This window comes from Gossypium hirsutum, chromosome D03 (genome assembly GCF_007990345.1).
Source record: "Gossypium hirsutum isolate 1008001.06 chromosome D03, Gossypium_hirsutum_v2.1, whole genome shotgun sequence".
NCBI classification, from domain to species: Eukaryota; Viridiplantae; Streptophyta; class Magnoliopsida; order Malvales; family Malvaceae; genus Gossypium; species Gossypium hirsutum.
Genome location: NC_053439.1, coordinates 8,362,313 through 8,376,502, shown reverse-complemented (window position 1 = coordinate 8,376,502; position 14,190 = coordinate 8,362,313). Strand labels below are relative to the sequence as shown.

Sequence of the window (14,190 nt, the reverse complement as noted above, 5' to 3'; positions counted from 1 at the left end):
TAAAAGATCCATGCATTCCATATCAGATCTCGGTTAAAAACACTGCTTGCCTCTGCAACTCTCTCTCTCTCTCTCACACACTCACTTCTCCGATATCAAAAGATTCAAAAAAGAAAAAAAAATGCGAGCTAAGCAAATACCATCGTCCTTGACGAGATCCAAATCTCAAATTCTCCTTCTGTTCTTCTCCCTCTCACTCATCCTTCTTTCTTTCCTCTTCTTCCTCTTTCCTCCCTCTGACCCCGCTGCATCCTCCACCACCCATCCCTACCCTCACCCCCTCATCCCACCCCAAACCTCCTTCGTCGCTTCCCTCGAACACTTCCTTACTCACAAGGCTCTCAACCACCGCTCTTCCGACGACACCGTGCGTTCGCTGCTCCAAGATGACGTAAGGATGTTCGACGACCGAAAGTTCGCCAAGGAAATGGACTGGGTGCATGGAGATCCGTACTACCCGCTGAATTTCCCGATTAGGGTTTACGTTTACCAAATGCCCAACAAGTTCACCTACAATTTACTTTGGTTGTTTCGGAATACTTACCGAGAAACCTCTAATCTAACCTCCAACGGCAGTCCTGTTCACCGTTTAATCGAACAAGTAAATTATCGTGTATTTCAATAGAAACTAATTCCTCTACCTTTTCCTGAACAATCATTGAAATCTGTAGAAGATTCTCGATTGGAGTGTCTGCGAAATTTGATTATTTGTTATAATTTTCTTTCAAGAAGTTTTTCTGGTCGTGCAGCATTCTATTGATTATTGGCTATGGGCGGATTTGATTGCGCCGGAATCCGAAAGGCTTTTGAAAAATGTTGTCAGAGTTCATAGGCAGGAAGAGGCAGATTTATTTTTCGTGCCGTTCTTCACCACAATTAGCTTTTTCTTGTTGGAGAAGCAACAATGCAAGGCGTTATATAGGGTGTGAGTGCTTTTCCAGGGTTTAGGATTTTTTGTATCTACATGTTCTTATTACTGTGGTTTTTATTGTTTAAAAGAGGTACTTGTTTCCACTCGTATTCGTGTTCTTAGTAAGTGCATGCGTTGTCTGTGTCGTGCTTATTGGGTTGTTCAGGTTTATCAGTGTTGATAATTTAGGTCATTTTATTTTACCGAGTGATTCGTTTCAAAGGGAGGTAATGCAAGTAAAGAAAACCACATTTGGATCAATTTCTAAGCATTTTCTAGATTGAGCTTGTTGCATGTTTTAGCTCCTCTGTATGCAAGAGAATCTTAACTAGTGTGCGGTCAATAAGCTGAACTCTCAATATTTAATTTACATTAACTTGTTTCTTGGGTACCCTATCATAGTTTTGTCTTGTAATTCATGAATTATGTTTTCCTTTATTAATTCCATTTTTCCTTTCAAAAGGTTTTCGGCGACATATAGGACTAAGTAGAGCATAATTTCCCTTAAAGGACTTTGTCTGTATTGTTCTATATGGACATTTGTGCTATTAGGTTTTAGAATTTACTTATCCTTGGATCTTATTTTCTATGGTTGCAGGAAGCCTTGAAATGGGTAACAGATCAGCCTGCATGGAAACGATCTGAAGGAAGGGATCATATATTTCCCATTCATCATCCATGGTCCTTTAAGTCGGTTCGCAGATATGTAAAAAATTCAATTTGGCTTCTACCAGATATGGATTCCACAGGGAATTGGTAACTATATGACTATTGCAAATGAGATTTATCTTGCAAGTTTATAATCATTTCAGCTTCTGAAAAGCGATCTCTTTCAACATCCTAGGTACAAGCCAGGGCAAGTATCACTGGAGAAGGACCTCATTCTCCCATATGTTCCGAATGTTGATTTATGTGATGCAAAATGTGTGTCAGAAAGTGAATCAAAGAGAACCATACTGCTTTTCTTCCGTGGCCGACTTAAGAGAAATGCTGTAAGAGTTCTTTGTGGCTTATTAAACTGTTTGATTTCTTTTTTTTTCTTTAATTAAATTTGATAGAACATGAAAGGAAGTAGGATAATATGCATATGCAAGATATCTAGCCCTAGGACATACCTTTTCTATTTTCCAAACACAAGAATGGCATAATAGGAAAAAAAAAAAAGAATATAGGAGAGGAGGCGGAGGAAGGGGACAATGGAATAACCATAATCCTATTATTCATTGTTACCTGTGAAGATCGAAGGGTTTTTATCTCTAATATAAAGACTTGCCAATTGTTAGTTCTAAACAGAAGAAGGTGAAACAAGTAAGAAAGATACCTTCTTGGGCTTTCTATGTGTGTCTCCGTGCTTGCTTGCTTGAGAGTGAGAGAGAGGTAGAGAGTTGAAAGAGCATTACAAAAAGTTTTCTCTTTGAGATTATATCAGTTCTCTTAAAAGCTATTTGACAACCTTTTTTTATTGATTTGATGGTGAGTTGTTTACCCTATCCTTTTGACTTTTGTCCTTTTTTAATGGTGACCAGAGAATAGCTTTACCTGTTTTCTCCCCAATATTCTCTCTCCTGTGTCTCATATGCTAATGTATCTCATTCTATTTCTTGGATAGTTAATTTGTAGTTTTGTTTTTTTCAGGGAGGAAAAATACGTTCTAAACTTGTAACAGAACTAGCAGGTGCCAAGGACGTAGTGATAGAGGAGGGAACATCTGGGGATCAAGGGAAAGCTGCTGCACAAAAGGGGATGCGCAGGTAAGATGGGATGGTTCTCTTATACTGTGTCTTTTGACCTGCTTTGTCATAATGGTTGTGTTGTTTCCTCTGTCATCAGGTCTATATTTTGTTTAAGTCCAGCTGGTGACACTCCTTCCTCTGCTAGATTGTTTGATGCTATTGTTAGTGGGTGTATACCTGTTATTATTAGTGATGAATTGGAACTTCCTTTTGAAGGAATACTAGATTATAGAAAGGTGTGCATTTTCTAAAGCTTTAGCTATTACTTCCTTTCCTTCAATGCATTGTTGCTACCCTGACGGTGCTTTTTACTTTTTGTTCAATGATTGCCTAGTTGCTTATATATGATACTGAAAGTATTATTGGTATGAGTTGAAAATGATATTCCAGTCATTGTAGCAAGTTAAGGACCATTCAGTTGGAAACCAGCCTTCTGTTTTTTTTTTTTGTTGCTTGATGAAATGAAATAATCTATTATTTTCTTTCTTTCCATTTATAGAAAGTTGCTACTTGCAATTTTTTTCCCGAATATATGCTCTTACCTGTTGCTTCATAAGGTTTATGATAGACAGCCTCCATGGTTTCATGTTGCATGAAGTGAATGGTTATGATTTCTTTATTATCGGTTGGCAGTTTGTGTAAATCACCGTTCATAGTGTTGAGAACCAGATTTATGAATCAATTTGGTGTTGTTTCATCAAGGATACAATAAACTCATGATCATGCTAGCATTCATTTTTCTGTGCTACATATTTTGCAATGGCTAATTTAATTTTGTTGGTGCTTAGTTCGGTACTGAGGAATGTTTGAATATGGTTGGTGGTCACTTTGAAATGTATGTCCAGGAGTAAAAGATCATTTTGTTTAAGAGAAAGATGAACAGACTTTTAACTGAGTGATGTGTTGGATTCTGTTGTTGCCTGTGAGTGAGGACATTTGTCTCCCTCTGTATAATTCTATCTTCCAGTATGTCATGTTTGGGACAATGATATGCTCTCATTTTGTACCAAATTCCGGGAAATTTTTTACTGTATGAAATTTATTATATACCGGGATACTTTATAATATTCCTTTTCCCCTTTAAGAATTTGTTTGACCCTATTGAAACAGTTAAAGAAGCAATGAAATAAATTTTGCACTGAAGTTCATTAAGCTGCTATCAAAGAGTTCAATAGGGTCTCATAATTTCTGCATATTATGCAGTTAGATTATGTCACATAATCTATTGTTAATGTTTCCTTTCATGCAGATAGCTATATTTGTTTCTTCGACTGATGCTGTGCAACCTGGTTGGCTTCTGCCATTTTTAAAAGGCATTAGCTCTACTCAGATCAGAGAAATGAGGAGGAACCTTGTGGAGGTTTGTGATTGCAAAATCTGCATCTTGATCCTGCTGTAGAATTGTTTTACCTTCATCTTGTGCATTGTTTAGATGGAAAGACAATTTTTTTACCCATGTTGTCCAAGCTTGTACTTCGGAGAATTTTAATATTTGGTCTACTATTCTCATTTCATTTTCAAGCCAAAACTTTGCATCTTTGAATATTGATATCTTTATGCCTCTTACAATCATTTTGCTTGTACATGCGGAGAAATTTAGTGTTTGATTAGTGCTCGCATTTCACTTTTTGAAACCAAAACTTGGTATCTTTTGAATGTTAAACTCTTTGTGACTCTGATTTTTGTTTTTCTACCTAAATGTTATGTTTTTTTTTTCTTTTATAATTGGATGGTACTATCAATTTCCTGCTTATCTTTCATCTTTTAAGTTAGTATGATAATCTTAACAAGTAATACTATATTTTATAATGTGAATTTGACTGAAATATTTTGTTCTCTTTTTTTTTTTCCAGTTCTCAAGGCATTTCATGTATTCTAGTCCTGCTCAACCCTTGGGTCCAGAAGATCTGGTTTGGAGAATGGTTTGTAATTCTGTTCACCACAATTTTTGGCTTATATTTGTATCTTCGGTTTTTTTATTATTTGAAACTATACCGACTTTATTGCTTTGAGCTTAAGCTTGTTCCAGTTCAAAAAGAAGTTTAAAATAAAATAAATTATCTTGGAGATAGCATTAGCAGTAATATGCAATCTCATCATCCAATAGTCATGATCGATGTTAAGGTATGGTTCTCTAAAGATATAAAAGAAGTTACTAAAAATCCAAAATATTTGTATCTGATCCGATATTCATTCCTAGTCTGAGTAACATAGGCAATAACTGTCATGATAGATGTTAAGGTATGATTCTCTAAAGATATAAAAGAAGTTATTAAAAATCCAAAATATTTGTATCTGATCCAATATTCATTCCTAGTCTGAGTAACATAGGCAATAACTGTCTTTAAAGAATAGATGGTGTTTTAATTCTGGGTAAGTCCTACTAATTTACCACATATTTGTTGTGTGCAACAGATGGGTGGTAAGTTGGTGAACATCAAGCTTCATACTCGGAGATCGCAGCGCGTGGTTAAAGAATCAAGAAGTGTCTGTACCTGTGATTGCAGGTCTGGCAACAATACCACATCCAGTACTTTATCTGGTCAGTCTCTCTCCGGTTGAAGGTGCTGTGTATGAATCATTATACATAGACAGCTTCTTGTTTCCTAGTTGATATTAGATTGATTTGGGGGGCGGTGCAAGCATTCTTATTTTTATGACGTGCTTCTTTTAATTAGATATGCCCACTTGAAGCATCCGTGTAAATCTGTTCGATATGTGGATGGTTTGGACACCTGGTTGGGTCTTAGTTCCAACAGTCAACTTGAGTTACAATTATTAAAATTTATATTTGTATATTATTATCATTGGGTACTATATCTTTTAATACAGGCAGGGTTGGATTATGTAGTTATGGAGGAATTAGATAAAATTGAAGGTATATTTGTAGATATATTTGAATTGGGTTGAACCTAAATAGATGTTTTTAACAAATTAAAGTTTTGACTTTGACTTGGATGAAAGGTGGACCATTTTATAAGACTATGTAGACTCTTGTAAAGTGAATGATCAAAAGGAAAAAACAAATGTAAAAACCTTATATAACTATGAGGTGTTGGTAGATCTTGAAAATTTTAAGAAAAACTTTCGTTTCTCATGATGTGCACACGCACTAAAAGTAGCCGATCTTATCTGCGGATTAAACATATGACGTGAATTATAGGGTGAATACTCTTAGTCAATGAGTTTGATAGATCTTGATATTTAATTAAAATTATATATTAATTTCAGAAAAATAGAAAGAAATGAATAATAATATATATATATTCATGAACCTTCTTTTGGAAGCAGCTTAATATTGGTTGAAGCTTTTTTTTACCGATGCAAGTTTTTGGGGTGAAATTGGATAAGGGAAGAATAATCTAGGTATTAATTTTGATTAAAAAATGGGATCATATAATTTTTAGCTCTTAAATTTAATAACCGGGTTCATTTTGGTGCTTGCATTTTTTATTGGTTCATTTTATTACTTAAACTTAACAATTAAATTTATTTTGGTTTCTGAATTTGAATTTTATTAGTATTTAAATATGTGTCCCATATTTTTGGAACAAGATTGGATTGACCAGTTGGGCCAATTGGACCAAGAGTCAAATGACATATGGGTCCGAATAAAGTGATTAAATTGATTGACTCGAAAAATACTCGAAATTGATGAAAATTGATATAAGAACTAATATAATTTTATAATTTTTTTTTATGAATTTTTAATTATTAATGATTTAACAATTGAATTGATCAAATCATACGTAATATCCCAAGATTGTGCCAAATTTCACCTGTACAATTAAATAAAATTTTAACTTTCAAGTAACGATGAGGTACAATTTAAGAAATGCTATTAAATTTTTTTATTTTTTAAGTTTAGGGGCTAAAATGAATCTAATTATTAAATTTAAGTACCAAAGAACGTAAAAAATGTAAAAATTCCAAGATAGAGAAAAATTATATTATCCCAACAAATTAAATACCAAAAAAAAAATGGTTTAATCACGAATTATAGGTTAAGCCAAAAAAAGAAATAACAAATAAAACTCAGTCTCAAAGTTAAGAAAGATCTAAAGCTAAACTCGCTTTACTAGCAATTATTTTCTTGGGTTCCCTCTGCTCCAACTTTCGAACAACATCGTCAGCAATTACTACTAATTAGTAAGCACAAGAAAGAAGAACAGCTGCTCTCGCAGTTTCAACCTCCTTTTTCTTATTCTTCTATGTCACCAACGTACTGTATTACTGGGTATTGAATCCCTCATTTCTATGGCATTTCAAACGTTTGATGAATTGCCTCACAGAAAGAACCAGCTGCTCTCGCTAGATATTTATGAGTTTCTGAGTAATTCTTTTACCCGATTTCTTGCAGAAATTTGAGAAAGAAAGATGGATGCTAGACTGGCCAACACCTGGCGCTTGACATTGAATGAGAAGAATTTTATCAAAACAGCTTTACTTTCTGAAATAAGAATAGATGGTCGAAAACCCTTTGAATTTCGTAATATCAGCATCAATTTTGGCAGGCAAGTTAAATCGTACTTTTTATTTATTTATTTATGTTTATTTTCTTGTAAAACTTACCGCTTTTCCTTTCCCCTTTTTTTTGGAAGTTCTACTTTTCTGTTTGATTTTGTGCTATGATTATTCTGCGTAGAACTGAAATTATTACACTAAATTAAATTTTTATTATTCAAAAGCAATGATTTCTTCCAAATGCAAATTACTTTGTTTTATTTGGCACATTTGCTGAATTACAAGGGAGGAGGAGAGGAGATTTTAATCGTAGAACGTTAGGCTTTGCTTGGTAGAGGGGAAAGAGAATTGGAAAGAAGAAAAATTGAAAGGTAGAGAAATAGAAGGATGAAAAATATAATTTTTCTTTTCATAAGTGTAGGAAAGATGGAAAAACGGAGTTAGAGTTGAAAAATGAAAGGAATAGAACTTTTAAAAAATGTATAATTTTGAACTAATATACACCTCTTTCATTTTCTCTCCTTTTTTATTCCAATTTGGAAAGATTGGTTTTTATGCATGAAGATGGAAAATGATCATTTCTTATTTTCCTTCTTCTCACTTTTCTTTCCCACTAAGCAAATTCAAAATTTATTTTCTTTCTATTTTTCCATTCCCTCCTTCCACTAAACCAAGCGAAGTTTTAATCATTTTCAGAAGGTTAACAATCAGTAAGCCAAGTCTCAGGTGTTTTTTACTAATGAAAGTTAAAAATGTGTTTTTCTTCTCAATATGTATTTGGTTGACTTTTGCAGAGAAGATGGGTCTGCAGAGGTGCAGTTGGGCCAGACTCGTGTTATGGGCATTGTGACAGCTAAATTTGTTCAGCCTTATCGAGACAGGCCTAATGAAGGAACTCTTGCAATCTACCCAGAATTTTCGCCTATGGCTGATCCCTCATTTGAGGCAGGCCGTTCTGGAGAATCTGCTGTTGAGTTGGGACGGATAATAGATCGTGGTCTAAGGTTTTCTTTCTTTTATTAGCGTTACTTGTGATTATTTGCTATATGTTTAAACATGCGTCTGAAGGTATATAGTTCTCTTGCAGAGAAAGTAGGGCTGTAGATACTGAATCACTTTGTATTGTTGCTGGCAAGTTAGTGTGGGCCATCCGTATTGATATCCTCATCCTAGATAACGGGGGGTATGACCAATGTCTTTATTGAATAACGTTCTTTAACTCCCTCCCCCCTCCCCCAAAATTTGAAATGTTTGCTTTTTATCAATATGCCTTTTTGGAAACAGTAACCTAGTTGATGCAGCTAATATTGCTGCTTTGGCTGCTCTTATGACCTTTCGGAGACCTGAATGCTCACTAGGAGGAGAAGATGGTCTGGAAGTAATAATACATCCACCTGAGGTGATTATTCCAGAGTCTTGGCATTGAACTTTTGTTCTGAAATTCTTCTTCTGGTTCAATAAGAGTATTAATAAGAATTTAGCAAGTTTTGAGACCTACATTTTGATGCTTTTGGTTTACAAGGGTTTCCAGCCTTAGGAAGGAGATTGCACCAAATAGTAAATGCTGTAACTATAAACAGTATTGAAGTTCTGAATGCCTTTATTGAATCAATTATTTTAGTGGATTGTACTCGTGCCTTACCAACTTACTAACAAAGAGAATGTCCGTCATATAAAGCATGCATTATTTCCTTACATGTTTGGAATTGGTTTGCTATTTTTTTTAAAGTTCCAGCGGGTGATAAATATGCTAATTTAAGGTTACTAGGTGTGCCTTACAATATTCCAGCTAGGAGTATGTGCTTCGTGTAAATTTAGAAGCACTATTTTTCTTATCAATTTGGAACCTGTAGACTATTTTGTTGTTGAAACTTTGTGGTTGATAACAAATTCTACCATAACTTATATCTAATGCAATGTTCTGGTTTAACTTAAATCTTCATAAAATTTAAAGTAACATCAGATGGTATTTGTTGCTGTGTATACAAAATAGCATGATTATGAGTTATACATTCTGAAGGATGTGTTGCTTCCCGAAGTTAATTTTTTCAACATTTTATGAGCTTGGATGTGGTTTCATTTGGTAATCACTTAACCTGCTTGGACCTCTCTCAGCTTGTCTACAGACTGCTTTAACCAAGCTTGTACATGGACTACTCCAAGCCTATTTAAAGCATGACAATTCAGCTGTACCTAAGGAAACCAATTAAGTTGCTGGTCTGAGGCACTGAGCTATTAAGTTCAGTCTAAATAAGCCCCCAGGCTGATATTAGCGCGATTACATGGGCTCAGTCTTGCTGCAACAAATTTTCTGAAGTAGATAAAAGTTTGCAACAAATATATTTTATGCAATTTCTTCAATTATGAACATTTAGTAATTTGCTGGCTTCGATGTTCCCATATTTTATCTGTATCTTAGGTTGAAGATAGTATTTATGTGTTAATTTTAAAATTTCTTGAGTGAAAACATAATCTGTGTCATTTAGGCTTCTTTTTGGTGGAAATGAGCAATTAGTTAGCCTGCTCCTCTCTATGTCTCTCCAGGCAATTGTGCTCTCTTCTTATCTACTTACTGTCTGAGTGGTGCCATAGCCTTTGCTTCTAGCCAGTGCCTCCATATCCAACATAACCTTTTTATCATTACCTTAAATCCCTATTCGTCCAAGTGTAATCCACAATATAGAAAATTCCCCTCTTAAAGAAACTGGATTTTAATGATCGAGTTTCATACATTGGAGATAAACTAATTATTGCTGTTATACTTCTCTCCCCCCCCCCCCCTTTCTAATTTATTAATTTAAGTCTATATGCTTTTGACTAAATTGTATATTGCAGCAAATTGTTTTTAATAATGTCTTTTCTTTTGATAGATGAGAGATCCACTTCCTTTGATAGTGCATCATCTTCCTATAGCGATTACTTTTGGATTTTTTATTGATGAGAATGTTGTGGTAAGAAAACTTATTTCTTTAACTTGTAGGCTACTTTTAAGTGAAACATCTTGGTAAAAGCTAAAGTCCGTATGTTTTGTTTCTGAGTGTGATGAAATGTCATGAAGGTGATAGATCCCATCCTCAATGAGGAGGCTGTTATGGCTGGAAGAATGATTGCTACCGTTAATGCAAATGGTGATATTTGCGCGATTCAAAAAGCTGGAGAAGGTGTCAGTCAAAGAGTTATCATGCAATGTTTGCAACTTGCTATTACAAAAGCTGCAGATATAACAAAACAGATAAAAGCAGCAGTAAGTCCACCCCCCCTCCCTCGGTCCTTTGAAACTTGAGGGAAAATGGATCTTGACTGCTCATTTTATCTGCCGTTCATACCCTGATAAATTTTTTATCGATCTTAACTGGTAGTTAGGCTAATTGTCAACAAAGTGATTTTTTAGAATGTATAGCGATATGCTATTGAATTAGATGCTTTGTGGTTATTACTTTTACCACATGTTTTTTGCTTCCAAAAGTTAAAAGAAATATGCATTTGGATTGAAGAACAAAAAATATTGTTAAATAATTAAAACTTAAAATCATGTATAGCTAACAACTTGCTTGTTTTATTTTTATAGATATGTTTGGATTGGTGGATTGGTGTTAGATCTTAAGCACTTGCTCATTTTTAATCAAATTTGTTTTCACCTTTTTCCATACAACTTTGAAATTGTTTTGTCATCTCTATATGATTGCTTTACACCACGTCTTGTTCATATTTGTTATTTTATGCTGCTGGAGATTGGGAGAAAACCTTTTGCATGTGGTAAATACACTGTTTCCAGAGCTAGGAAGTATGACTGCTCTTCAGCTCATATTCCTCTTACTCCTTTTTCCATCACTCTGCAACTATTGAATGGACATGACTGCTTCTTCCACGAGCCAGTGAATACCAAGCTAGGAAAAAAAAATGTAGGAAGCTTCTGAGGAATCAAGTAGTGCAGCAATTAGATAGCTAACCAATTTTATTTTGTTCTTATATATTTACTTTCTATCCAGTAGAAACTCCGCTTCAAATTTTATTTTTTTACTACACAACTTGTGAGGGCCATTTATTCTTCCTCTTTAATCATGTTACTTGTTTCAAGTAGGGTTTTGTCACATTGAGCTTCTATTGTCCGCCCCACAATAAGCTTGTTCAATACCTTGATGTAGGTTGAAGCATACAACTCAGAAAGAGCTCTACAAAAGATCAAGCGTGAAACTACTTGTGTTGGTAATAATGTAAAAGGGGACCAAAACCAAACTCTTGATAATAAGGGCATTAGTGAGTTGGTGGGTAAATATATGGAGAGGTTAAAACTCATATCAGTTGAAAGCTATGCAAGTCAAAATATTAGTGCTGAGGAAACCAAATCATTGAGAAGAGGGACGGACAGCAATTGTATCAAATTTAACAGCACCCCCTTGAGTTGGTAAGAATTTAAGCAAGTCCAGTATTCATACATGCATTACATATACTTTTATGCATATATATTTATGGTTTTCCTGAAATTCTGGGGGAACTGTTTAACTGTATATACCTAAATTAAGCCTGTCAGAATAACCTTAGACCATTTATAGTTGAATACTATTTGTGTAAGGGGTTTTTCTTTTTATCTGTGCTATGCATTTTAACCGGAGGTTCCTTTGTCACTGATTGAAGTCTTCTATGATCTCAAAGAGATGGAGATCTGGCATGATGAATGTGTTATTAGAGCAGCTAATTTTGTTTGGATTAAATTGATATGATGTATCTGACTGATTGAAGTTATCCTTGACCAAAACATCTTCTAATGTCTGGATCACTACCTGGTATGTTGTGATTTTTTTTTTCTTTTCTGTACTTTAGCTATATGAAAGATATTGAAGAATTTATCTACAAGGAACACCTATCTGGAGTATATTATGATTCAAACCTTGTTTGACTACAAAGAAGCATACAACTTTCCAAGTGCTCTAATGTAGTGTTTCGATGTTTTGCTTGTTTGCTCTGCCAGTTGAACTAAAATGGCTACACCTTGGTTAGATTTGTGCAAATTTTGTTTGAGCTGGTTTTAGCCAGAGCTCAATGTTTATTTACATTAAGCAGTGAAATCTTGACGAGTTCCCCACATTGAAGAATTTGCTATGACATTTTAAACTAAAATTAGAGGTTTGAAAAACTGAACTTTAGCAAGGAGGGTGAGTACTACGGTTATGTTGCCCCATTGCATGTTTCATCTTTGAAGCTTTCTCACATTTGATCCCGGGATATATTTTTTTAAGTCTTTCATTGTTATGGTGCATGTTTAAGTCCTCTCTTCATGTCTTGCCGTATATTCACCCATTCTAATTGTGCTATGTGGTTTCTTTCGTTACATTTTAATTTATTGAACTCTTTTTATTTGTTAATGACGCTGAAACTTTTTCTTTCTCCTCAGGGATCCCTACTCAAAGTGTGTTGATCTGGAATTTCTGAAAGCTTCAGTCGCTTTGCAAGGTATGTGGTTTTTCTCTTTACTTTTCCTTTCCATTCCCCCACGAAAATGAATTGATTAGTGTCTGCTCATGCTTGTGCTTGTAATCCTACGTCCACTTTTACCATTCCTCAAGTTCTTGGTCTCGTTTGTTTCTGAAAGCTTCCAGCCTTCGGCTTTATTTTGCACAAGTTGATATCACTATCACTTAGTTCTTGCTCTTGTGTTTGTGGAACTCATTTCACTGCAAACCACACTCCCTTTATGCATAATTTTCATATCTCATAAAAATGGTGCAGATGGGATCTTATTATCTTAACAAGATTCTTGATTTATCTAAAAGACTTAAATTTACAGATAGAAACACTAAAAGACAAAAAGCCTATTTATGTTGACCATCAACAACAGAGTTTCTAAACAATGAGTTGCTAGAGTACCAGCATAGAAGCTGCTGCTAAGTTGGTTCTTTGCTTTTCCGAGCATCCTGACATCAGTCGATTTAGGAATAGGATCTAACCCCAGATAAATTGAATTCACCATATGGAGATCCATTTTCTGCAAAATCAAAATACACTCGTACCTGATGAGTAGTAATTGACACTTTTTATTAGATGAATGGACTTCTTTACTTTATTCCAAATAGGATAACTCTTAACAAGCATGATAGAAGTCATTACAGTGTCCTCTCGCTTATAGAATTTTCAGGTGTCTGTTTTTACTAGTACGCTAGGTTTAGGAATAGGATCTAACCATGAGATAAACTGACGTTCACCATATGAAGGTCCATTTTCTGCAAAACCGAAATACCCTTGTACCTGATGAATGCTTATGGGAACTTTTAAATAACGGCTTCTTTGCTGTTCTTCAATGGATTCTGAATAGGATAAGCTTTTATCTAAACAAGCTCAATAGAAGTGATTACAATGGCGTCTCACCTGTGGAATTTGTAGGTTTGTCAACTGCAAGTGAGGAAAAGGAGGCAACTGGCAAGGAAAAGGGTAGTGAAGCTGAAAGTGCAGGCCCTTATGAAGACGTTAATTCAAAGTGGTCAGCTGTTGATGCATCTACAACTGAAATGCACGTCATAGGGCCGAAAACATTGAAAGATGCTGTAAAACCTAAGAACAAGGGGAAAAAGAAGGCTTCCTCCGTGATTTAAGTTCAATATATATTATTTTTACATTTTTATCTTTTAACGTGTTCCACGTATTTGCATGTCAATTGGCTTACGTATGTTTCATGATTTTTGTGGTTACCACTAATCTAAAATCGATAAATTGAATAATTAAAAAAAATTTAGCCCATATTTGGGGTGTAACCAGTGCCACAATGAGCTCCTTATATCGAAGCAGAAGCAAGATTGCTGACATTTAGATATGTTTGGCTTGGTCGGGGTTTTTGAATTTTTTTGAATTATTTATTATAATTTGATTCGGTTTGATTTAATTTTTGGTTTTGAATTTTTAGATCTATTTTGACAAAATGAGTTTTATTTTATGGCTTTTGGATATTATTTCACAAAATTTCAATTTTTTTTTAAAAAACAATAATTTTTAAGAACTTTTAAATTATTTTTAGTATTTTGAATAGAAAATATTTATTTTATATCATAAAAATCAAAATTAATTATAAATTAAATAAAAGTAGAATTTATT

General features: G+C 34.4%; 2 protein-coding genes across 5 annotated transcripts; both read left to right on the top strand.

Annotated features, from left to right (window-relative positions):
* Positions 1-121: 121 nt before the first annotated feature.
* LOC107950554 (probable arabinosyltransferase ARAD1) lies at positions 122-5,493 on the top strand. Its single transcript, XM_041089715.1, has 9 exons — positions 122-601; positions 750-923; positions 1,509-1,666; positions 1,755-1,902; positions 2,546-2,661; positions 2,741-2,879; positions 3,893-4,003; positions 4,497-4,565; positions 5,059-5,493. The coding sequence occupies exons 1-9, from the start codon at positions 122-124 to the stop codon at positions 5,203-5,205; spliced, it is 1,542 nt and encodes a 513-aa protein (XP_040945649.1). The 3' UTR covers positions 5,206-5,493.
* A 1,073-nt stretch (positions 5,494-6,566) lies between these two features.
* LOC107950557 (exosome complex component RRP45A) lies at positions 6,567-13,725 on the top strand. 4 transcript variants are annotated; one of them, XM_016885437.2, is made up of 10 exons: positions 6,567-6,880; positions 7,004-7,157; positions 7,902-8,111; positions 8,195-8,290; positions 8,392-8,506; positions 9,978-10,058; positions 10,166-10,351; positions 11,253-11,512; positions 12,500-12,558; positions 13,486-13,725. In XM_016885437.2, exons 2-10 carry the CDS (start codon positions 7,021-7,023, stop codon positions 13,692-13,694), a joined length of 1,353 nt encoding a protein of 450 aa, XP_016740926.1. In that variant the 5' UTR covers positions 6,567-6,880; positions 7,004-7,020; the 3' UTR covers positions 13,695-13,725. The 4 variants fall into 4 exon arrangements, 3 of the variants coding, with proteins under 3 accessions (XP_016740926.1, XP_016740927.1, XP_040945648.1); XM_016885438.2 differs by having other exon boundaries at positions 6,648-6,792; XR_005911140.1 differs by lacking the exons at positions 12,500-12,558; positions 13,486-13,725 and having other exon boundaries at positions 6,658-6,880; positions 10,146-10,351; positions 11,253-11,333.
* Positions 13,726-14,190: the final 465 nt, after the last annotated feature.